The 25355-nt window shown below is 39.0% G+C and overlaps 1 protein-coding gene across 6 annotated transcripts in view; it reads left to right on the top strand.

Annotated features, from left to right (window-relative positions):
* Positions 1 to 25355, top strand: part of LOC126042826 (calcitonin gene-related peptide type 1 receptor-like) — a 119419-nt gene that overhangs the window by 31345 nt on the left and 62719 nt on the right. Inside the window, exons 5-15 of one of the 6 annotated variants that reach the window (XR_007507300.1) lie at positions 1950 to 2126; positions 2952 to 3047; positions 3533 to 3628; positions 9648 to 9755; positions 10458 to 10640; positions 11007 to 11137; positions 12656 to 12989; positions 13914 to 14175; positions 14563 to 14754; positions 14919 to 15058; positions 15293 to 15405. Coding sequence is in view for 1 of the 6 variants with exons in the window: in XM_049810573.1 (XP_049666530.1) it covers positions 1950 to 2126; positions 2952 to 3047; positions 3533 to 3628; positions 9648 to 9755; positions 10458 to 10640; positions 11007 to 11119 (773 nt within the window). In the remaining 5 variants the exon portion in view is untranslated. Of the gene's footprint in view, positions 1 to 1949; positions 2127 to 2951; positions 3048 to 3532; positions 3629 to 9647; positions 9756 to 10457; positions 10641 to 11006; positions 11293 to 12655; positions 12990 to 13913; positions 14176 to 14562; positions 14755 to 14918; positions 15059 to 15229; positions 15411 to 18535; positions 18636 to 25355 lie in introns of those variants that run through there. The other 5 variants (XM_049810573.1, XM_049810534.1, XM_049810555.1 and 2 more) reach the window with 5 other exon arrangements.

Genomic DNA, 25355 nt, shown 5'->3' with positions numbered 1-25355 from the left:
TAATACTAGTTTGTATAGTTAGGATTATATTGCCTTCATGATCTCTCCAAAAGTGGCTATAAAAGTTAGCTGTGAGCTCAACATTTTTGGACTTTATTTCCTGTTTTCTGCAAGAATCATTTTAATACAAGGATTTTCTAAATTAAGAGCAGCTGTTTTTAAGAATCAGTCATAATCCTGCAGGCTACTTTACATACCTGTATTATTATCTGCCATCCTTTCTCAGTTAATATCTATCTAATAATCTTTTTCTGTTATTTCACTATATTTTGCAATGTTTGATGAAAGTATTGTTTTTGTAGCTCCTATTGTCTGTGAGTTCCTAATAGATGATATATGGAATAGATACCACTCTGGTAGATTCTTGCCTGCTACCTCTCTACATAACTGTCTCATTTCCATTCTCAGCTGAAAGCATATAGTATGCCTTGGCCATACCTTTCATATTTGTTGGTCTCTGTGAACTTAATTTTGTAAATCTGTAAACGCAATAGGTGCTGCATTTGAATAGTAAGAAACATGAAATATCTGAACTGTAGAATATATATACTTACTGGCAGAGAGTGAAATTTGTAGTGAAAAATCAAAATTAAGCTATCCAGGAGTGCTTAAAATAGTTGATTTTGTTACTTTATGCAAGAACATTTTAATGTTTTAATTTTACATGTGATCTCCGAAAATGACATTTTTGCTGTCCATGAAGCTTTATAACAATTGAAATACAGGAAATTGACAATTATTTCTTGTAAAAACACTAATTATGAGCTATTATAATGTTTTATATAAATATATGATGTGCATCAATTGAATTTAGTAATATTCTTATTCTAGTGATGATTTTTTACTATATACTTGGCTAAAATAGCTGTAATAGGATTAACTTCCTTACAATGCCATAATCTAGTCCAAACATGTTAGGGACTTCAAAGTAATTGTTCTATAGTCATTTTTATTAACACGGCAGCCCTCTGCACACTGTTTCAGTCTCAGTATTCTATGAGTTTCACAGGTAAGGAAGGCCTTTATATGTGACATCTGATATGATTGTCTTACATGATGGCTAAACATACTTTTCTCTGCAAGTCAGCTCACTCAAGAATCATATTTCAAAGTATCTACTAGCAAGAATTTGAGAATACCTCCATATATATTTCATTATTGTTTCCATGATTTTCTTTTAAGAATATAATTTTGAGGGAAAAATTAAATATGGTGAGAAATTGACATTTGGGGATTATTACACGGCTATGTGTTTTTCTTCCTTGCCAGAAGCCATGATATCATGCCTTGATATTCAGTCAAATTATGCAGTATTCATTTGTTAACTTTTTCTTGGTTGATATTATAGTTACTGATTGCAAACTAGGAACTGGGACTGAAAAATGATAGTTAGAATAGCTGCTCTGTCTCTGTTTCCTGTATCCTTTTATAGCAGTAGACTGTCACAGACAAAATGCATTGTTAGATTTTTTTTTTCTGTTCTTTTTTAAAAACTATTTCCTTTTTCCTTCTATTTTGACATTGCTTTCTGTATAATTCACACTAACACTGACTAAACCAACTACATAAATGACAAGAATGTGTACTTAGTTCAAATGATCCAGCTGGGAATCAAGTCTTGTTTTAATTCGGAGTAAAAACTGATTTTCATCTTAGAGCTTATGTAGGAGGACACTTAAAGGAATCATTAGTCCTCATTTTCCAAGATATAATTTACTGGCTACCTGAAAGGGAAAAAAAGCAATATCCCTATAATGCTCCAGCATAATATTGCAGTGTTATAAATAGAACAAAAGCAGTACAATAAAGCAGCAGTTTGTATCGTGTTTAGTCCAAAGTTACAGGTTTATTTTATAAACTTCCTTCAGTTCTATTGTTGTCTTGGAATGTGTGTTGATTTTTTTTTTTTTTCTTCCCCCACCCTGTTCATCACTTACCATTGTTCATAGAAAAGCCCAATTTCTGCTTTCATGAGAAAGACCCTGGAATCTGCCGAGGCTATTTTTCCAGGTATTTCTATAACAAAGAGACAAAGTCATGTGAAGTATTCAAGTATGGTGGGTGCCTAGGAAACCAGAACAACTTCAAGGATTTGGAAGAATGCCAGATTACCTGCCAAGGCAACTGTAAGTTGTTGTCCTCGTTATTCTTAGCTTTATTCTTGTACAAACAATGTTGTGTTTTGAAGATATCTTGCATGGAAAAAAAAGGCAACTTAGGGTAGGTACCCTGAGGTGCCAATAATTTGTATCTGAAATTAACTGTAATTACATGGGGTTTTTTAATATAAAAATACAAAAATAAAAAAATATAAATTAAAAAAATTGCAGGTACTATTAACTTTAATGAATATTACAGGACTCCTACTTTTTTACTTTTCTCATGACAGTTAATCTAAAATCTGCCAGCTGTTTGGCCTTATAATATCATAAAATGCTAAAGTATATTTTTTAACCCATATATCTGAATATACTCTTTTCAAACCAAGTCTTGGAAATAAGTCCAGGGACATAAGAGCATACATGTTCCCTGAAGGCTTTTTTCCAGGACTGTTTCATAATTTGTCATTTTGGCAAGGGGAACTTGAGTGCATTCACATTTAGAATAGGAAAGACCCACTATAGTTCTTTTGTAAAGATTTTTTTTTTTTAAATATATACATACAGGGCGATGTGCTTTTTCCCCTACCTTTGCCAAAGCATTTCTTCCTGGGCTCCTGTTCTACCTTTACCTTCTGGACTAAAAGTTGCAGAATGCTTTTTTTTTCTGACTGTAATCTGCAATAATACCTCTATGTAAATTTGTATGAATACCCAAGAAGAAAGAGAGAATTAGGGGGCATTGCCATGGTTTAAATAGATCACAGTTTTTACCTTAGTGATATTGAAACATTGATACCAATTGTTTCTTGTGGTTTTTTCCTTATTGTTTTCCCTTTGTTTTCCTTTTAGCAAATTTATTGCCAATCGTTCCAGCTGAAGAGCATCCTAACACTGTGAACAGTAGTTCCCCAGCAGAAGAACCCAACCAGTTCCCTGGGATTTTTGGTAAGAATTTTCTTTTGCTGTTAATAGTTATCCTTTTTTAATGCAGACACTCCTTGGCTTGTCCACTTATTTTCCCATTTATTTGAAGATATGTATGTTAGCTGAAATACATAAGCACAGTGAAGTCAGTAACATTAAAACTAGCTTCATAGCCATTTGCTTGTCAGTAATACGTATTTTGAAAAAGGCTTACAATTGCAAAGGTTAGAATGTTTGCTAGTAATATAAAAATAACCTTCCCAAACCATGTTTGATTTAAATCTTACATCAGTAAAATTAAAGAAGAAAAAGGAATCCATCCCAAAGTTGCCTCAGCACATCAGTGTCCTATGCCTTTAGGACTTGAAAAAATGCTGCCTTTTGGTGGGATTAATACTGGCATGGAGCAAGGCAAATGAGTACTAATCATAGCTTATTTTCAGAGCTTTGTTGTGTCTAGATAACCTATCACTTACTGTTTCACCCTCCCTTTTTTTTTCTTTTAGTCAATTTGTTGCCAACTGTTCCAAATGACGAGAAGTCCAATATTCTGAACAGTAGCTCCCCAAAGGAGGAGCGCAACCAGTTTCCCATTTTTTTTGGTAAGAATTCACTTTTGCAGTTCTCAACTCTCAGTCTTTTATATACCTACTGGATTGCTTTTCCATTTCCACCCATTTTCCAACATGTCTGAGACTAAAGAATGGGCTTAAATCTATGTCAAATTTTTTGATAAGCAGAGAAAGTTAAAGCAAAGAAATATATTGCTACTTACAGATCTTCCATAAATATCAGAAAGTGGAAGACTGACCACATCTTGTCCTCTTCTGAAACTGTGCACTTCCTGTAGGTCTGATAAATACAAAAATTTAAGGACCAAGAGCAGAAGCAGTGATGCAGAGTTCTTTTAGTCAAATTAATATTTTTGTGGGGATCTAATTGGCAGCCAATTTAATGCTCCTTTTACCCATTAAAAAAGTACCATATTTGGATTTTGGAATACGGCACAGTATATTTATCATAATTAATTTTTATTTTCACTAAGACCATATTAAACTCAGTTCTTGGTTTGAGTATAATCAAAGTGAGTGTGAATTAATTTTGTGTCTGCTTCAAGGTATTTTTGCACTATGTATTATAATGCAGATGAGAATCTGTACTTTTACTGTAAAGGGCTAGTTTTTAACAGTTTCTGCAGCTGGACACTGTCCACTATAGATTGCTGGTAGTTGCTCACACTGTAAAAGGGTGATTGAATTTGAGGCATGTCATTTTTATGATCCACAGTTATGCAAGAGGAAACAAGAAACAGTTGGAAAAAGCCTGAGCGTTCTTACCAAGTATTTCTGTTGGTTTTTTGTATTTACACTTCCTTGTACTTTTGGGGATTGAGCGATGGCTTACAGATTCATTAAGGTTTTTGTGTTTTATACAATGTGCAAGATAATGGGCATGTAGGATAACATTCCTGTGCTCTTTGCTTCGAATGGTATGTCTAATAAAGCTTGACTGTGTGTTACATTCTATTTTTTTCCTTGCATTGTGATCCACGTGTGCTGTTGGGTTGAGGTAAGTTTTGGTGATAATTGGATTGTTTGTTTACCACATACAGAGCATCAATACACTCTGTTATTAAAATGACTGAATATAAAACTGTAAAGCTTCTGGCAAGTTATTTTACTGAAAAATATTTGAATGATTGAAGGCCTGGAAATAAGTTTAGGGACACGAGAGCATACATGTTCCCTGAAGGTTTTTATTCATAATATGAATCCCCAGATCCCCAAAACAAGCAATCTATACAAGCAAAGGGGTGTGATTCACTATGTTTTTCTCAGAGGAAACGGAGGGGTTCTTGGTTGTGTCAGCAATTGTGAATTTTCTGGTAGAGCAGATTTTGGGAGGGAGAGGTGAGGGTAAGAGAAAGAGAAGACTTAAAGGTTGGTGGAAGAAAGGGTCGGGGAACAAGGGTGGGTGGAGTCAGTGTAGCCGGATGGGTCAGGTAAGAAACGTGACCTTGGAAGGACCAGTGTGTTTCAGTGGAAAGTCTGAAGACACCACAGGTTCTTCCTACTATATAACCTTTGTCTGCCTTACACTAGCCTGTCCCATGCAGCCACCTGCTGCCATTCTGTTTATCTGCCTGTACCTTTCAGGTTGCTGGGGTGGGCTAAAATCCTGTGCTTTTGTGCAATCCCACTAAAGGGGGAGGAAAGAGTAGGGCCAAAACTGACAGCTGATTTCTCCACAGAGATGTGGAGAACATAGCCTCCATTCTTGCTATGACTAGAGGCAGAGGTGTAAACTGAAGTTGCAAGGTAGAACCATCTCACGCAAACTTGCACTGTGATTCCCCATGACACTCAGCGAGGGACAGAAATCTGGCTGTGCACATATGAGGTCAAGATGGACTGTTTGGGATGGAGTGGCTGATGCCCATCTTTCCAAGCACAGGCAAAGTAGCTGGTCTGCCACTGTAACATCTATTTTGCAAATATATTGGCCTGGCTATATATCCTTTATTTTTTTTAAATACATGACCACCATTAAAAAAAACTTTGCAAGGAGTTGTCTCTTATACAATACCTTACCTCACAACTGAAATGCTATTCATCTTGATTTCAAGAAAAAATACAAGTTATTGGTGGTATGTATAACTCTGTAACAATATCAGATTAATAGATTTCCAACAAAGTTCTTGATCTTTAGAAAATTAAACTCTTCTATGGCCAAACAAAACAAATTTTTTTCTTCTGCATATAAACACGAAACATCTAGTACTATCTCTCAGCAGTGAACTTTCTGCAGACAATGAAGATTGTTCTGGTCTTACTCTGCTGCAAGACTTAAAATAACTTTTATTCTGGGAAAGTTAAGAGAAAGTGAATCCAAGAATCAAACCTTTCATTTTTAGATTATACAAAGTGATCTACGATAGGAAATTGAGTGCTGTACCCTACATTTGATTTGTGAGATCTAAGTGGGATGCAGGATCAAAAGTCAATTTCAACTTAGCAAATGTGGAATGGCACACAGGCAGTTGCTGTTATTACTTATCAAAGTCAGGGCCATAACTTTGCTGATATAAATTGACACAGTTCCATTTGCTATAATGGATCTGCACCAATTTATACCTACAGAGTACCATTAAGTGCAGATGACTCATTATTTTTGTAATAGCTTGTCTTCTTGAAGATTCTTTTATTTTCTCTTTGCTGCAATCAGAAATGAGATATTGAAGCCTGCATATATCAAAAATCTGGCAATAAATCTGAAGCTTCGTGGATGTCACACACCCATGTCTAGCGAAAGAGAATGCAGTAAGCATTGTTTCTCATCCAGCTCACAAAGATCATTTCAAACTTCTTTTGTACTGTGATCAATTAACAGTTCATTGTCACACGAGCCCAGCTAAGCCTGAGAGATAATGATTATTGTTGCAATACAGGGTTGGTATTATTTTTATAAATATGAGTCTATATCTGAATATGCATATTTCAGACATTCTGAAGTATGATCGGGTCATCTGCTTACACCACAGAGTGGTGTCTGGGATTCAAGAAAAGGCTGTATTATAAGAATTACATCTTAAACCATACACATTTAAAGATTGTTTAGGTAGCCGTGAAGGGTAGGATACAATAGTCTTTTTCTAGGTAAGAACAATAGCATTTTTTTATCTACTGCTTATTTCATATAATTAGTTTACCTATTTTTTCGGAAACAAAATATTGCAGTTTTGGGTCTCATTCTCTCACCAAAACAAAATCAGTCCAAACATCTGCATCATTAAGAAAAAGAAGTACCAGAAAGATAAGAGAAAGATCTGTGCTGTATTTGCTGTTGTAAAGCCTGAAACCCATTTGAGAAGCTCCTGCAGAGCTAGTGGCAGGAGTTCTAGTTCCCAAGCTCCACTTGAGATGGGTTCCAAGCTCTAATTTCCTTCAAAAGTTTTTGATGGAATTGGCATGTTTCTGAGGAACACTTTGTATTGCATTATATCAGCATTTTCCAGAAGAAAACTTTACACCTGGAAATGTTTGACTAACTCAGCTTGGAAGCTTTCATTTGCCCTTTGCCTATATGAATTGTAAATTCTTTTTTCCCGTGCCTGTTCATGACCTGATTTATATGGTGTATTTTTGGCAAATAATATACGTGACAACTCCAAGTTTATGAGCATGCTATTGGATATTTAAAAACTGTTTAAGTCAGATATTTTGGATAAACAGAATAGCATGAACACAAGCGTGAAGCCAGATTCTTAAGGCTTATTGCTGTCAATGTAAATAACCAGTTCATTTCTGTAGAAATTGCATCAGAGGCAATAGGATGGGCCATGTAGTTGCATGTATAAGAAAGTTAGAAAGTGTTTCATGATATTTATTAATTTTTAGGTTCATACGATCCACTTAGCGTTAACAGGTAATGAGTTATGTAATGTAATGAGTAATGCTACTTGCATTGTGAAAAAAAATGCTAAAAGGTAACCTAAACTGAGGAAAAAAAGTAGAGTTAAAAACAGCATTTCTGTCTCAAGTAGTCTCTCAATACAGTTGACATCTGTAATTCATAGACCTCTAATGACTAGATTAGGGAATGTAATTTTGACAGTGGGACATGTATTGCTTTTTTTTTTCTTTTACTGTTTTCAGTGTGTACCCCTTCTTCTGTGTAGTTTTGCAGGTTATGGGATTTGCTTCTTTCTTCTTTTTTTTCCTCCATAGAAAAAGCAGGAGATAAAACATTTCAACAACTCTCAGAAAAATGAAGTTGTAAAACCAAAACATTTGAGAAACTCAAGAACAGGCATAATATCTAAACTTACTGTAACATCATATACATAAGTACAGCATTAGAAGCCGGAGCTGAACAGAGAAAACTTACCTGGATCTAATGCTCCTAGTGACTGTGTTAACATACTAGCTCACAGGTTTATAGATTGTCCTGCCAATAGAGATGTTGGGGTGGGCATGACACAGTACATATTTTATATTTACAGTAACTGAAAGTTAACAAGTCTTAGTGATCAGTATATTAAAATCAATTCATATTTTTTATGATCCTCAACAGACAGGAAATTATGTAATTTTATTTTAATATACTGTTTTGTTGAAAAAAAGTTGCTTTGGTATGGCAAAACTATAAGAGGTTGTCTTCATGGGCTGGTTGCTTCTGTGAGTGTAAAGAATATGCAGATATTTTGAGGATGAACAGGTATAATGATTGGTATCTGGGACATTTATCTACTAATGAGCTAGACAAACAACAACACAATTTTTAGAAAGAGTACAAGAGGGATTCTAAAAAGCATTTGTCTGCCACCCTGCCAGTTGCATTGTATGTACATAGATAGTTCTTATTCACCAGTAACCACATCACTGGCTCCATGGCTCCCCGAAATCATACAGTTGCTGTGAGAACTCCCTCATGAGCGGCCTATGGAGTGTCTCTGGAAAATTTTACATACCAGATAAGTACTCTACTTGACAAAGTGTAGCTTTAAATTCTGTTATATAATTAACAAACCTATGCTATTTGGCCCTTTCATCACTGGCAAGCCTTTCTGCTTTGTTCTTTTTAGGTTCAGAAATTATCAGGTTAAAATTAGGTAAGCATTTTTTTTTTAATGTTGCTGAACATATGCTTTGAAAGCTGAGATCCTCTCTAGCTAGAGAGAGATGACATTAGTTCTAGGCATAAGACTTCTCAGTAAGAGTGGTACCAAAAGTATTGCATTAGTTAATTTAACTACCATCTTCATTATAAATAAAACAGTAGATGTGATATAAATTGTGTTACATTGTGGGCTCTTACTCTGGATCCAGAGTGAACCTTACTCTTACAATAATGTCACAGTCATAAAAAGAAATTAAGTGGTGCTTGCTTTATAAGCTGAAACTAACTTAAGATATCTTGGAAAATGAACTTACGACTCAGTTTATGCATTTCGGGATTCTTTTTGAATAGTGTGATGTTGCTAACACAGCTTCAGATATATCATTAATTTCATTTTGCTGTCTTAGCTCTCCGTAAATCACCATTCTGTTTCTTTCCTAGCAATTTTTCATAGTCTTTCACCATTCCAGTTCAGCTATTATACTTGGCAGATGAACCTTTTTGAGCAGGTGTAATATGCGTAAGACATGTAAGATGTCCCATGTTCTTTTTGAATATTTTCTTGTCAGTCTCTTGAATTGCCCAAGTTAATTCTTCTTAATAACTTCTTGCTTTCAGCAACTCATCTGCTTCCTACTTTTGTGACAACAGGATGTCCCCAGCTCTGGTTGTAACTCAAATTATTCCTTAAAACTTTTACTTTGTTTTTCCTCTAAGCCACTTCTACCTGGCTTTGTAACTTCAAGAAGGCCATCTGACTAGCTTCAGGTTTCCATTTATGCATTCAGATCTCAGCTATCTCAATTCTGCTACTTCCTGAATGAAAATGACGCTCCTTTAGGTCCCTCATAACTGATGATATAATGGCTCCCATTTCTTGCATCCTGTGCAGCAATTGTGTCCGTTCTAATTTTGTATATGAGTCACTCCAGGGTGATAGATGATGGAGTTTCTCCAGGTTTGGGAATTCTGGCACAGATTTGCTTCTTCAACTTGTTCCAGTGCCCAGGTACTTCGGATACCTCAGGTTCATCTTCCAGTGTTTCAGATCTCATACTCTCACTTGCAGTGACACTGAAGAAACAAACCATCAGCCTACTTCTTCGAATGGTAAAAACCTAACAGCAGCACTAAAGCACTAGCATCTCAGTCACTTTGTGCACTTATTCTTCACATTCAGTCCTTTGTTATTCTGAGAGTTACAATCTATTTCTTGATAATTGCTCAGTGTTTTCCAGTAGACCGACTTCTATTACTTAGGTCAAGCTTTCTGTATTCATAGGACAAACCCAATATTAAGGTATTGAGTCTTACATTGGAAATGCTGGGTACTTTTACCTTCTACTTGATTACAGAATGTCTAGCAGCAATTAAGAAAATTCACTTCATTAATGATCATAAATATTTACCATATTTTTAAAGCTGTCCAAGTTTAATTTATTTCACTTCACTTCCTACAAATACTTCACTTGAAACTTCTCTGATTGAATTTGCGTACTATCTTCTATCACAGAAATAGCAATTTTATTACTAAATATATAGGAAATGAACCTTACTTTCAGGTAAGCTTTTGCTGGCTTTTGGAATTCAAAGAGAGAATAACATTTGCTGAGGTATTTTTTGTAATCAAAAAAAGACAGATGCTTATGTAAAGTATCCTGGATTTTCAGGAGGGCAGAATTAAGTTTGCCAGTAAATTTCATATAAATTTCAAAGTTCTGTGAGCTTCAAATCTAATATATAATATCAATATAACAGAAAATTGGTGAACTGCAGTGTTGTCTCTAACCTTGTTTTTCTTTGTATCTCTAGAACCACCTCCTATCCCTTCTTTGTGTGTGACCCCTATGGACAGAGGGCTTTGTAGAGCCAAAGAGTTAAGATTTTTCTACAACTACTCAACTGGAAGATGTCACCCATTTAGCTACAGTGGTTGTGGTGGGAATGAAAATAATTTCACCTCCAGAAAGTCATGTTTGAGGATCTGCAAGAAAGGTATGGGTAGTGATACTGCCACAGACTGCCATAAGAGGTGCAGGCTGAAACATTCTTGAAACTTTTGGTACTAAGCATTGGTCTGATAAAATGTAATAGTGAAAAGTATTAGAAAACTGAAAATGGAAATCAGAAGAGAGACAGAGCTAGAGAGAAAGATGGACAGTAAAATACAGTGTACAAGAACAGAAATAAGACAACCTGGCATTGGTCAGGCATATGAAGACTTTAGGTAAGACAGTGTTCTTTGTTGTTTTTTTTTCTTAAAGAATATTTCTTGAAAACAAGACTTGTCTCTTATTTCTGATAATCTTGGATGTGTCAGTCACACAGCATCTAATCTTTCTTTCATCGTTTTACCTTTAGGATTCAATAAAAAAAAAGGCGAAAGAAGATTAATAAAAATCAACAAGAAAAGAAAGAAACAGTCAGTAAAGGCTCTGGGCGAGGAAATAATTCCTGAAAGAATACAACTTTGATTTTTATGGAAATTTGTGGTAAACTACTATCCACCTGTGAATGCAAACCTTTAGTGTACAACATTTAAATGTATTTACTGTACTGATTATTTTGATTACATTATTAAGCAACTTATATTTTCATTATGTATTCCTCATTCATGTTAATAAACATCACATTTTACTTTGATAAAGGCTCTTAAATTGTAGCTTGATTGTATATAGTTGTCAGAGCTGAGACAGGACAGAACAGACTGTGTGGGTGTATAACTTATAATAATTAAAAAGTAGACAAGATTCGAATTTACTTTATTACCCTGTTCTTTTTTGACATCTGTTTTTGTGCTAAAGAAAGCATAATTCTTGTCAAAGAGTAATCACTTGTCAAGCATGATTGCTTCAATCATAGATTAAAAGATAGGTCTATTGCTATAAAAAAGAAATAGACACTGGGTTTGTTTTAGTCAGATTTATTTTAGGTTATGCAAGCTAGATTTAACTCCATCAAAGTGCATACAATTACACTTGTGAAATGAATGTGAGATCAGAAAAGCACCAAAAACCATGACGAGAATGTTAAAGTTGTAAATGTGTGAAGCAATGTGACAGATACTTGCAAAGATTTAAAAATACATTTGCTGGGATCATTGATTTTTACCGTTGTTACTGAACTATACTCATGGCTAGCAAGTTAATAATTTCCAGAAATAGGTATTAAATTTTTATAAAAACCAGAAGGAATTCCTTTCATGGAAATAAATACAGTTGCTTTAGAGATAACACTATGCTTACTCTCCAGTTGACTTTGAGGGGTTTTTTTTAGTTGGATTTTGGTGGGGGTTTTTAAGACTGACATGAAACAGTGGTACAGTTCCCACCCTTCTGCAAGGCATTTCTCTGATCTTAGGTAAATCTTTTATAATGAGATTTTTTTAAAGGAAAGGGGGAAAAAAAGGTAGTTGGTTTCCTATTAAGGTTTTTAGAAGCACCTTGCTGCCTATGAAACAAAATATAGCAGGATATTTTTGAAACTTCCCTACCTTCTTTGACGATGTAAATCTTTTTTTAATGTGTCACATGTTTTTCTTTTAAAACCACCAAGGGTAGTTACACTGCTGTTTGTAAGAGGTGGTGTGGAAATAAGTAGCTGAAATAGATGTGAAGGGCTGAGACACTACAGTGAGGAGCAAGGACAGCAATGACAGAATAATAAATGATCTGTTGGACTAAGCTGCCTTTGCCTGTGCACTGGGAATTGCACATGCAATTTCAGAAAACCTATGTTTTATATGCCTGATGAACTTTGAACTAAATGTACACCAGAAAATATTTATGTAGTCTTCTCATATAAAATGGATGAGCACCACAATGCAATAACTATATAAATCAGACAAGTGCAGTTCTGGCAGGAAACCTCTGAACTCCATAGACTGATGAAAAGTAGTAACATCAGTTCTCTACACAGAATTAGTTTAGTGCATTGTTACCTGCCAGTTTCACTTCCAGCTTGGTATTTTCCCATTCTAGTTCATCATTTTTATTGACCTTGCTCTCCAGGTATCATCTGTACTCCACGCACTAGGAGTTGAGTCTGTAGATGTGAGTTGCGCTGCACAGGAGCAATGCAGTAGGCTAAATACTTGGACCAGCTGGAACTTGTTGTTGCAGACAAGTGGACAACCCAAGGTTTAAGCTGCTCCCAGGCCTTTCTGCTTGTAGCATAGCAACTGCCTTAATACAGTAGCGTGCGTGGCCGCCAAAAGCAGGAGTTGCTTTAGGCACCCTGGGTACAGGAGTCAGGACTTGCCAGTGGGCTGAACACTCCGCTAATGCCACATTTACCCTGCCTCTACACTGACACTGGCTTGTGTCTGCCTGGCTAGGAATGCAGGTGAGTGCACAAACATCTGCACCTTTTCTTGTATAAATTTTATGGTGAATGCAGTAAAAATATCTAATCTTCCATTATTGGTTGTAATAATTTCCCATGGGCTGCCCGTATTAAAACTAATGTAACTGCTGGATGGTGTGATGTACCTTGGAGTGGAGACAGAGCTGAGGTATGTGCAACTTAGCTTCTCCAGCAGGTCAGTGACTCAGTAAGGACATTCTGAGTCTATGGTTTCAGATTAAAGCAAAAAGAAAGTGTCAAGTGCTGGGTAAGTAACACATTTGTAATACTTGCTTTCTGTCACTGATGTCTGACAGATAGGCAGTACTATCCTATACGCCATGTTAAAATCCTTTTATAAAGAAGTGGAGTATTCCCTAGCATGATTCTGAGGTATCTGACCATGATTCACATTAAGCTAAAACATCTTCTAGAGCTGTCACTTAAAAGAGAATGAAACTCATTCTTTAGCAGCAGGAGTGCAACATTCAGATAATGCTAGTGTTTATACGAATCTGTGTTATTGAGGGCAGTGTTTCTTTAAGGAGAGTTTTTCCTCAGCATCAAGCCCAAATAAAGGTGATGGGGACAGAGCTGTTTCTGAGGCAGTGTCCTCTGCCCAGGTGTGACTGCGGTGTTTTCAGCTGTGATGGGACTCTGATTGGAGCCTTGCAGGGGTTGGGAGGAAGTGGAAGGGGTTTGCCCATGGTGTTTCTTAAAGCTGTCCCACCAAGAACACGAACAAGGATTTGTAAACTCTTAAGTTTTATTAGATCATAAACTAGAATGATGAACTTTCTAAAACAGAATATTCTGAATGAGACAATAGATAAAAAAGATAGATAGGAAAGAACAGATGCATTTGTTTGTACACAGATTGCCTTGTGATCCCTGTGTCATTTCATGGGAGTATCTCTCCTTCAGGCTCCCTCTTGGTCCAGCGACTTGTCCCTGGCTGCCTAGATTCAACACCTACAAAATCCACCCTGGAAGTCTACGAAAAAACATCCTTTCCATCCCTGCAGAAGCCTGGCTGTGTGGCTGCTCCTCAGCCTTCTAAATCTCCTGCTTGCTGAGCTCTCTTGCAAACTAACAGAGTCTCCTCACTGGGTATGCTCAGTGGCTCTCCAGGACTGTGAGGTCTTCTCTTCTTCCAGGACCGCGGTAGCTAGGACAGGACTAACAGGTAGGTACTCCCCCATACTCTGCCACCCCCTACTTACGTTATACCAAAGAAAGTTCTTGTGCATTCATTTTGTAGTAACAGTGATTTAAAAAGTGATCCATTGTGGGATCTCTTACGTCATTGTTGAGACAGGAAAAGACTTTATAGTTATAGCATCTCAACAGTACCTCTACTTCAGTTGACTAAGAAAACTTTACAAAATGATTCATCTTTTAGGCGTGTTACTTAGTCCAGTGAGAATGAAGACTGGAATGTTGTAGACTGTGTAAAAACTGATCTGATTACAGTTGGAGATTTGATCTGAGAGCGCATACTCTTCTCGGTGTGTGTACTAGGTTTGGCCGCCATACCAGTTATCCAGCTGTCTTCCTATCTTGTTTTTTATAGCTCTACAGTGCATTGAATTAGTTCTTCCCTTAAAAAGTCCAAACTGCAAAGTGATCTGATCTTCTTCAACTCCACAAGAAGTTTCTTTCGTGCCCTTCTACTTCATTCACCACTTTTCATTCCTGTATTGCCAATATCTGCAGAACCACCAAATGCAAGAATAAGATAGAAAGACCTGTGCATTTCTCAAAGGTAATTAAAGGGTCAATATATAAGGGAGCCACAACACAGGGAAAAGATAGGGAATCTGATGGCAGAATGGTGAAGAGGTCAGAAAATGAAGCTATGCTAAGGTGTTAGAGTGACTGCCCATTTCCAGTTAACTAGAGTCCATTCACCCAGTCATTTCATTCCAGAATCTGCCCCGGTTGCTTTGGAGGAAATATGCAGGGTGGTGTGAAATTTCTGCCACTTTGTGTGATGGGAGCCAACAAGCCGAAGCAATTTTACAGAGGTTTGATGAGCTTCTGCGTATCATCTGACCTGCAATAACGTGGTATGTGCCCTTAGTTCATAGAGGTGATGCAGCAAGATGTCTTTGAGAAATAATTTGAAGTCTTTTTATTTCTTCTTTTTTTCCCCTCACATTTTTACTGGTATGCCCTCCTTTTTCTCCTTTTTACTGCTATCCCCCGCTTCTCTTTTCTTTCCCATTCATTTGAGCCAGCATTTCTCCCTGCGTCTCCCATCCATCTAGTGTTTCAGAACTGGTACGTTTCTTTACATTTAGAGAAAGTCTTCACCTTTCTGGATTCTACCTTTCAAGCATATGAAAGTGGACATGAGGATTATGTTTTGTAACTGGTTGCTTTCCGTGCCATCTTCTCTCGAGAAGGACCCAGGTTCAGGTAAAGTGGCGTATACATTTTACGGTGACGGGAGTGTTTACACGGGAACCCTAAATATTTTATTCATAGGCAATACCATGCCGTAGGCCGAACACGAGGACTTGCCTTGGTTTTGTCTCTCCCGTGATCTCTTGTGAACCTGTAGCCGTGCCACGTTGCGAGTCGCGCGCCACGGTTTGGTTTGTTCCCACGTGTCCCTTTTGTCACTGACCTGCCTCGAAGCGGTGTTCCCGCTTCCTCGACTCGCCGGGCCGCCCTGGGGGGCGGGGGACCGGGGACGGCCGCCCGCGGGCTGCTGCGGGGCGCGGGCGGGCGCAGACGGGCCGCGGCGCGACCGCTCGCTCCCCCGTTCCCCGCGCCGCTCCGCCGACCGCCGCGCGGGGGCGCCGCCGGCGCAGGTGCGGGGCGGCGAGGGCGCGGCAGGGCACCCATGGAGCGGGGGGGGGGGGGTGGGGGGTGGGGCAGCGAGGGCTCTGCAACGCAACGGGGTCGGGAAACGCGGCGGGTAGCGCCGCCGCTGCCCCGGGCACGGCCGAGGCTGGAGTGCCTGTCCGGAGGGAAAAGGCGGCGGGGAGCCAGCCGACCGCGGCCGTCCCCTTGCCGGCAGGCGTTTGTCACAGCTGCAACGCTAGAGAGAGGGATTCTCGGAGCCGACCGTGGGGAGGAGGAGCAGTCTCGTTATTTGCAGAACCGTGTTTATCCTTGAACTTTTCAGATCAGATCGAGATTTGTGCTAAGAGGTGGAATTAGTTTGGGGGTTGGTTCCTCCCCCCCCCCCCCCCCCCCCCCATTTTGCGTGGTTTTAAGCTTTCCGTGGTTAAAGCACGGTCAGTTGTGCTCATTTCGATCCCCTTCGAACCGCTCACACCCACGCTGTTGATAACCAGGGCAGCCTGTATCGGTGGAATTTACGTGCCTTTCAACCCGAAGGAGGGGTAGCTGAAGTAGCGTGGGGGCCTTCTGCGTCTTGGAAGTGCAAATTACACCAGCTGAGATGTCTCAAATACCTGTAGAGTAGAAGTAGGAAACTTCCAGCGATAGCTAAAGAAGTAGAGTGTAAGACTTTGGAACTAAAATAAAAGACCCCAAAACCCCACCCAACTCCACTTGAATTTGACATGCCAAATCAGACACGGCCTATGTAATAAATCTCTCCAGCCAGTTCAGACGCCAGCCCCGAACGTGTGTGCTGGGCTGGAATACGTGGGTTATTTTCCAGGTTACAATGTGTAAAATACCGTCTTGTAATCTATAGCCTAGACCTAATTGCTCTAAAATAACGCAACCACCCTCACGACTGATGAAATTCTACTACCTGAGGTGACATCGCTTATTTCAGAGAGGTTAATTTCTATCGCTCTTCAGAATCAGAGCTAATCCTCGGGTTTTGTCTGTTTACGTTGCCTAGAAGCTTAGGGTGCCAGTTCTTAGTTCTTCGCTGATTATAAAATTCAAACATTCTCCCGTTGATGTAAGATCCTTAGAAGCACCAACAGTCGCATATGCCAAATGAGTATTAAAGGCATATGCCTGCTCTTTTACTGACCCTGGAGTGTGATTTCACAATTGATATTAGCCAGTGGCCGTATGGATTTAAAGTATTGCTGCCCCTCTTTCCCCTCTTCCAATTTTTCCTGACCCTGGGTTGTGGTTGGGTTTTTGTTCTAGGTTGGTTTTTTTTCTTAGCTTTGGGTTTCTTGCTGATTTTTGTTGTTGTTGTTGGCTGGTTGGTTTTTTTGAAGGAAAGATTTTCAATGGCTAGATGAATTCCCTTACCCAGTTCACAACTTAACTCCACAAATGTTTCTGCTGGTAAAAAAGGTGGATGAGCAACAGGTATTGAGAAGAAAGCCCAATACTTTATCTTATTTCATCAGCAAATTAAGTGGTTCTAATTTTGATAAGCACTTAGGAAACCATGACCTTTCGGAGGTCCTTATGGCCTTCCTTAAGGAGTACCGGTACTAGAGGTGTTAATAATATTGGAGCTTAACGCTCCGTGAACTCCCCGTTTGTTCAGCATAGCGTTGTCTTGTGCACGCAGCAGCTGTCTGTTGATTCGGAGAGCCCAGATTCCGTCTGTAGGACAGGTATCAGTTGTGCAAGGAACAAGTGATAAACGCTCTCAGAGAAACGTTTTTAGGTCCTGATAGAAGGTTCGTCGAAGCTAGTAGAAGGACCGCCATTAGTTTGGTTTTGCCTTCAGTTATGGTGGTTTTCAAAGCGGGAAGCTCATACTTGTGCTTCCGAATCGCCAGCATTGAGAAAAAAAATGCAGCCTAGAGCTCTGCGCAGCAATAGCGGTATTCCTGCTGCCTTTTTCCTACCCTTGGTGTTTCAAAGAGTTGGTTACTTAAACACAGGGTCTTTTCTCGGGTGTAAAGCAAAGCGGCGCTTTAAACCATGCTCTCGCTTGAGCTTGCGAATTTGATTCTGACCTTTGGTGCAGTTCTACGTTTGAGGAACGAAAGTTATTTCCCCGCAGAGCTTTTCAGCACTTAGGGTGCAGGACGTAACGCAGCCCCTGCAGTTTCTGGCAGAGGTGGGTCAGGTCAGTGACACTACGGAGGAAGGCAGCTATTGCGCGTTACTCGTCTCTGAGTAAAGGTCCAAAGCGGTTTTATTTCTCTGGGTCTGGTTCGAGGAGGAGGACGAATCGCGCCGGGTCCCGCGGTCTCCTCCTTTCCAGCCGAGCGAGCGAGCTATTTGCCGACCAACGGTTTCGGAGCGGGGCGGGCGCGCTGCCGCCGGCCGCGGGCGAGGTGCGGGCCGGCCGCGTCCCGAGAGGAGCGGGCGGCGACGCTGGCGACTCGGGCAGCTCCGCTCTCCCGCCTGGAAACAGCCGCGCAGCCCGGCTTCCCGGGACGTGCCCTTCGGGAAAGGAGAGCAACTTCGCGCGGGCTGCGGGCGGGGTCAGGGTGATGTAACAGGAAGCGCTGATGTTTCGGGGCCGTCGCTGACAATCTGACCGGCTGCCGGCGCTGCCCGCGGCAGCGCTTCTCGGCGGAGCGGAGCGCGGCGCGGCGCGGCACGGCCGGGGCACCTCTCCCCCTGCAGCCACCGGCCTCGGTAACTGGATTATAGCCGGCGGGAGGATCAGGCTCGCGTAGCTCTGTCTCTTCCGTGGCCGGGGCGGGAGGGAACGAAACATCTCTCCTTTCTCCCTCGCTGGAAAGGGAGCTCCAGCTGATTTATCTGGAACCGCTCTCCTGGAAACTCGGCGTGGTGAGTAGCGATCGAAGCGGTTGCATTGTTTTCACCCGGGAACAACGTTTTTGCGCCGTCCGAACGCCTTTGCAGTTACGCGTGCCTGCGTGCTTTTGCGTTAACCTCAGCGTGCGGTATGGAATCTGCGGGGAGGAAGGGGCATGAGGAAAAGCTTCGCTTATTTTTAGTGAGCGAAGCGTTGAGCTGATTTTATAACCGGTGGCGTTGTAGTACAGCCTCGAGGAAGCAACCGGCGACAAATAGGTAGAAAGGGAGAGGAAAGTACCCTGATCAGCACTTAAAGGATTCTGTCTGAAATCTCTCATATTAGCTAACCGAATTGCTGTCTTTGCATCTGGAGAGAATTAGAGGCTCGTTGGTTTGAAAAGGGTCTTTAAGACTAATTCCGTACAACTGGAGCTCTTTCGAGAGAGGCTGAATTAGGTGATAAAGTGGTGTGGATTTTCTTACTGAATATTCCTTTAATCTTATTGACATTATTGCCCCGGAAAGAGGTCATACTTGAGTTATTTCATAATTGGGTTTTGTGTTGTAATTACACAACTGAACAGATAAAGCTTCTGTTTTGTTTGGACCTTGTTCGCTTGACAAAAAGTTAGCTCGAGTTTGAAGCTTGTACGCGTGCCAGGGTGTTACCGTTTGAGATTTTTCCCACGAACACCGAACTGGTTTATTGAAAGGTAATTGTCCGCTATTTCACTTCCTTCAGAAACAGTGGGGAGTGTGTGATTCTGTGCCTTCCAGTACCAGCTGAGAGATAGTTATGAGTCTCGCCACTTCTTCAGCTTTCCAAAAGAGGTGCGAGATCCTCTGTTTTTACAAATACGGTTGCTTTACTGAGATTGCCGTATCTAGTCATTTGCTTGTGTGTGCAAGCAGTGGATCTGTAGAACCAGGAAAAGAAATCCTGTTTCTGAAGGATAGTTAAGAAATAGCGTAGGCTATAAATCACACTTGGATTTGATCTACAATGATTCATTTAGTCGTCCGTACGTTTTACAGGGGCTGAGATTGAAATAATAATAAAAATAGCTGAGGGTTTTTTTTGCTCTCTACCTTAATAAACTTAGGCCAGATATCCTGGGGACAGATTTTCCTGCTCTTACAGTTATGCCAATGCAGAGTCTTTCCAGTCATATTGTGCACGCTGGGCATCTTGTCATTCATTTGCAGTGATAATGCATACAACGTTTTAAACCCGTTCAGATCAGTGATGTGCTAAAAGCCCGATTGTTGTGCCCTGAATTTGAGGTCCTTTCCCTGCATTGAAAGGAGACATGCTAGATCTGGCTAAATATGAGGAAGACCAGATCTGAATCCCTGTGTTTTCTTTCCAAGTACGCATGCTGCAGTACGGTCTGAAATTCTCAATTAAAAATAATGATTAGTATTTTCGCAGTATTTGCTTTTCTAGCCTGCTTAAACTTTCACTGACCTGACTGCATATAAGAGCAATCCCAAAGTCTTTATCTGACTTTGAAAATCTCCAGCACAAAAGGCACGTGGTGATGCTAAATCAAACAAGATGACACTTAAGATAAAACGTCTTGATGCTGTTTTAATGATCACTGCAGTAGGAACAACTGTCTTCAGAAGTATTTCAGCTAAATGATTTAGATTCTTAATTTATGCTCTTCTCAAGTAACTGGTTTAGGTTGTGGTGGGACTGCCCACACAGAAGTGTCAGGCATGTGTGTATTTACAGGTTCAATGCCAGAATCTACATTATTTGCAGATTATGCAAAAAGACAGTGGCAGAATAGCAGTGCAGAACAATGTGACTGCACTTTTTAGTGGACAAAACTAAGTACCTGAATACGCACCATGCATCGCAAGTTCAAGAATTGCATGATCTATGTCCTGTCAACTTCAAATGTTACCATACTCTGAATTCCTGATCAGCTGGAGTCTTGCTCGGTATTAAGAAATGTAGTGTTTGCCCCTTTGAATTGGCTTTTCCTGATACAACACAACTGTTGAAATCCTGGCCCACTAAGAGCCAGTGGCAAGATATTCCTCAATGTGGGTATTTTTCTGTTGAAGGAATTATATATACACCACCCATCCAGTCACTTGCATTCTGCAGTCTGTTGGAAGCTGGGTTTTGACAGCTTCTATGATTTTCGTGTGCTCAGGTTGAAAACCACAAACCTGCATGTCTCGTTCTTGGTGACTAATGTCTTATCTGACTAAATAAAGGGACCTGCTCTGGGAATGCATTATTGTTCTGTGGGCTGTCTGGATATTGCAATCCAGATTTAGACTAGGATACAATTAAGAACAAAACTGAGGGAAGAAAGCACACTGATGCATTTCCTTGGCCACCAGTGTAACTGCTAACTTAGTTCTATATTCTGTGCATTCAAACTAATCAGCTGCTTCCAATAGCATTCCTGGCACATGCAAGAGCTGGGTAGGATTGGGCCCACAAGAGTCCATGAAATCATGCAGATAAAAGATTCGAACCAGTCCGCAGTCAATTGGAAGAAACTATTGTTATCAATATGTTTCTAATAATAACATGCACACAGTGATACTTAAACAGTATATATCTAGTCACTTCTATAGTAAATACTGAACATAACATAAGCTATTTATGAAAGCAGTTGAAGGAATTTCTCCAATGAGAAGTCCAAGTCTACAGTTAGGAAAACAAAATAGAATTTCTCTTTAAGAAGTTGTTCCCATCTGTTCCCAATGTGTTTACAGTGTTCTTGATCTGCTAGCAAAATTCCTTCTGTGCTTCTGATTAGCTGTCATTCCTACAGAGTGTGTACGCAATATTGGCATTACCTCAGTGCTACAGTCATCTTTGTTCTAAAAGCATGTGTAGCTATGTCATTGGGTTTCATATGTAGTAGTTTCCTCGGTTAAGCTTTACACTTATGGAAAACAGTCTCTTAGTTGCTCATATAACTATTCTGTTACTGGAAAATTTTTTAAGTCTTTGGTGTAGCAAATTGTCAGAGCTCTGGAATTAACTATATCCTTGATACCACTGTGCCAAGGAAGCGTTGAATGCTTCCTTTACCAAAACAGATGTGAGTTGACAAACAAATAACTTCTAAGCAGTAAAATAAAACTGGAAGTGTGTTTGTGTATGTCTTTATGTGTATTAGACATATAATAATATATATAATATATTATTTCTGTGTACATATGCACAATACATGTGGGTCTATATCATGCTGACTTTTATTATTCCTGATGTATCGAAAGAGAGAACATGTACATTTTAAAAGAGACTTTCAAAGTAAATTAGTCCTAAACCTCATCGTTTGTCTAGAAAACTGTGAGTCATGAATGTTAATATTTTAAATTGAATACATTTGAATCTTGTTTCCTTTTAATATTTAAAAAAAAAAGGAGAAAGTTTTCCGTGGGAGTTCACAATCCGTTTTTTTTTCTTTTTAGTACTCACGTTGGCAATTCCGATGTTTTCAGTATAATACGCTTGCACAAAGAGCAGGAGAAATTAGCCTATTGCTTACCTGTTATCTTAATGGAGAATTCCACAGCCAGTGCAGTACAATATAAGATCTTCTTATTAAATTTGTTTCCATTAGAGCATTTGTTTTTAGCAATACTTTTTTTGTCCTATTTTAGCCTTCCAGTTTTGCCCAGATTCTAAACTTTCACATTTTCAAAGTTTTGTTTTCACAGTTCTCTCACTCATATCTGCCTTAGTCTCCCAAGCTTGTTTATAATGTTAACATTTTCCCAGCAAAGTCATTCTTTTTCTGCCCTGGTTCTGTGCAAACACTTTCAATCATTAATGCAGTCTATGCTGTCCAAAAGAACAGAAGTGATTTATTTAGAATTGCTTTTCCTTGGAAAGATGCATTTGAAATGCACTTAACTGAATGTAATGCATTAAAAAAAGGCTTTCCATGAGAGAAGCAAAGTACTTAACTTCAAGGAAAGAAAACAGATTCTCAGCTGGTGTAAACTTGCATGTGTCTCTGAAGCTGCTATCGTTTAATATAGCATAGATGTCACCCAAGACTTTTCTGACAGTTTTGGCCACTATTAAGCTGTAGCTGACCATTAAGATACTAACTGAATTTTAGAAAATAAAACAAAGTTGTATTTCTGGATTTATGGCTGAATCATGCAGGCCTTATTTAAACAATATCCCAAACAAAATTAGTGACAGAGTTTTGTTTAATGAAGCCTGTACCAGTCTGACTTCCCATATAATACCAAGGACAAGGAGCAAAACGCAGTGATTAATTTATTTTTTTTTTTTAATTATTATGTTCAGAGCAGCTACCTCGTGTACTGTGGTAAACCATCAGATGTGTTTAGGCTGAATATCTTTCTAGTTCCTAAAAACTATATCATCTTTTCCACATATTCTTTAGATGATTCTGACTTTGAAAACTGCACAATCTTGATGCTTGTATGGGCATAATATATCACTCTTTGTAGGTTAGATTTTCCCCTCACTTTTTTTCTCCTCCATTACTGTGGTAAGATCTTGGAAATTGATTTTAATAAGTTTTGTATTATTTTAATACTGGCAATGCTGGTAGAGTTTCATTAAAGTAAAGATGTACTAAGAATGTATTTGTTATACCAAAGCTCATTTGTTTTAGGCTTTGCAAATATTTTTCTCATTAATATTATCAGACATGAATATAGTTTTTCTCCCAACGTTGTGCTCTGTAATCCTTCCTAGATAGAAATTTGAAAATCCATATTTCAGAAATCAATAAGAGCTTTGGACACAATGCTTCTTTCTTCTATGGTTGCACCTATGTATTGATTTTTACTGCCTTTAACGGAGCAAAAAATATGATACTGTGCAACCTTTTCTGACTAAAAGGGCACATTTTTACAATGATTATCCTGAAATGTTCTGTATAATGGGGATATCTGCCTTTTTGTTTCTGTTAGTGAAATCCAGCAGGTGTCACTCTGGGGATTAAATAAGGACTATTTCACAAACAGAGATAAATTTGTTTGGGAGATGAGATGTAGAATTTAAAAGTATTTATTCTAATACATTTTTCATGGATAATTTTTTGACCATGCATGCCTTTTTAATTTTTAAGTTTGGGGTTTTTTTAATTACATGATTTAACAGGTGTATTCATCTTTCTGTGTATCTCTTGGAACATGAAAAATGACACAGTAGTTACTATTGGATTATACAATGAGAAGCTTTACTCACAGGTGTCAATTTTGAAACATAAAGAGCTGGGAATCAGGTGAATATTGCCTTTATGATCTTTGAAAATGCTTTGTCATCTTCTCTGGGGACCAAAATTATCGGCTTTGTCATTGGAAATTCTAGCTGCACAAGTAATGTGTTTTCAGTTACACTAAATCCAAGGAGGTGCTCTGCAGTATGCTGCTGTAAATGAATGTATTTATTGAAACTGTCTACATATTGTTTTCTGTTTGAATTAGCTAAAACTGACATGATGGGTGGCTAATTATCCAAAGTTTCAGAGTAGAAATATTTGGAGAAGAGAAACTTTTTCACATTGCACTGTTGCTAGTACAAGAAAGTACAAGCTGTATTTATTTATTTTTTTAATAGAAAAAAGTCCTGTTTATTGTGCAGAGCGTTTCTTTAGTGCATGGTATTACAATGTGTGTGTTGCATTCTGGTGGATTTTCACATGAGTGTATAACTGCATAATCTGTGGAGTCCATATTATGTGGAATAGGAGCATGATTGTTAAAAACTTGTGGGTTTCTACAGGTGATTCTTGTTTATTTCCTGTACCGTGTTAATGCCACCTTGTACTGAAACAAATACCTCAGCAGGCAGCTTTGGAAGGCAATCCACACATACAGGTCTCTTTTCAAGAAGTTGTTTTATATAAATACGTGCATACATACATGTATTTTTATATATGCATAATAAATGTGTATATATTTACATGTGTATAGATATATTTTACACATATATTTTTTAAAAAAATCATCTCGCTATAGAACTTGTAACCTCAGGCCACTTTAAACAATCCAGTTTCCTTTCTCTCACTTCTTTCTCCTGTTCAAGCCCCCATCCTGTTCCGTTTTTTTATTCTATTCAACTTCCTTTCCTGTGATGACTCTGAGTGAGTCACTTTGCCAGGCATTAAGAATGTGGCTTGACAATGCTTCCAAAAGCTTATCCTACACTGGCTCATGCAGATGAAATTAACCTCTGCCTTATCCTTCCTCTCAAAGAGAAATGTCTGTCTTCCCAGGTCTAGTTTCTTGGAAGGGGGAGGTGGGGGTAAGAACCCTTTCCATAAATGACTATATGTTGAAATTCGTAGTCATCTTCCTTGAAGAGGAACAACAGATGTGTGTACCGTAATAGAGTATCAAGATTGGTAAACTTTTAAAAATTGATTTAGTATTTATTCGGGAAGAAGTTAGTTTAAACAAATTCAGGAAAGCCAAAATTAAAGCTCTTTCCTGAGTGCTATTCAAGTACTCCCTGCATGGCCACCATTCTGCACTTTTCATTTTTTTTATTAAATGTGTTGTTTATTGCATCGTAATACATTGAAAGAAGGCCACCAGGATTGTGCTTTTTTTCTATGTAGCTGGCAGCAATCGGAAAAAGCACATGCTTAACACTGAGTGGGCACTTTAACACTGAACTAAATGGTAGCCTTTCTTGTGGTTACGTGCATGCCAGTGTAGTGTGAGGTTTGTGGGGGTTTTGTTATTTATTTTTTTTTTCCTTTGGTTCCCACCCTCCCTGCCCTG

This window comes from Accipiter gentilis, chromosome 1, assembly GCF_929443795.1.
Source record: "Accipiter gentilis chromosome 1, bAccGen1.1, whole genome shotgun sequence".
Lineage (NCBI taxonomy): Eukaryota > Metazoa > Chordata > Aves > Accipitriformes > Accipitridae > Astur > Astur gentilis.
The sequence above is the reverse complement of the archived record's forward strand: the minus strand, read 5'-3'. Positions and strand labels throughout refer to the sequence as shown.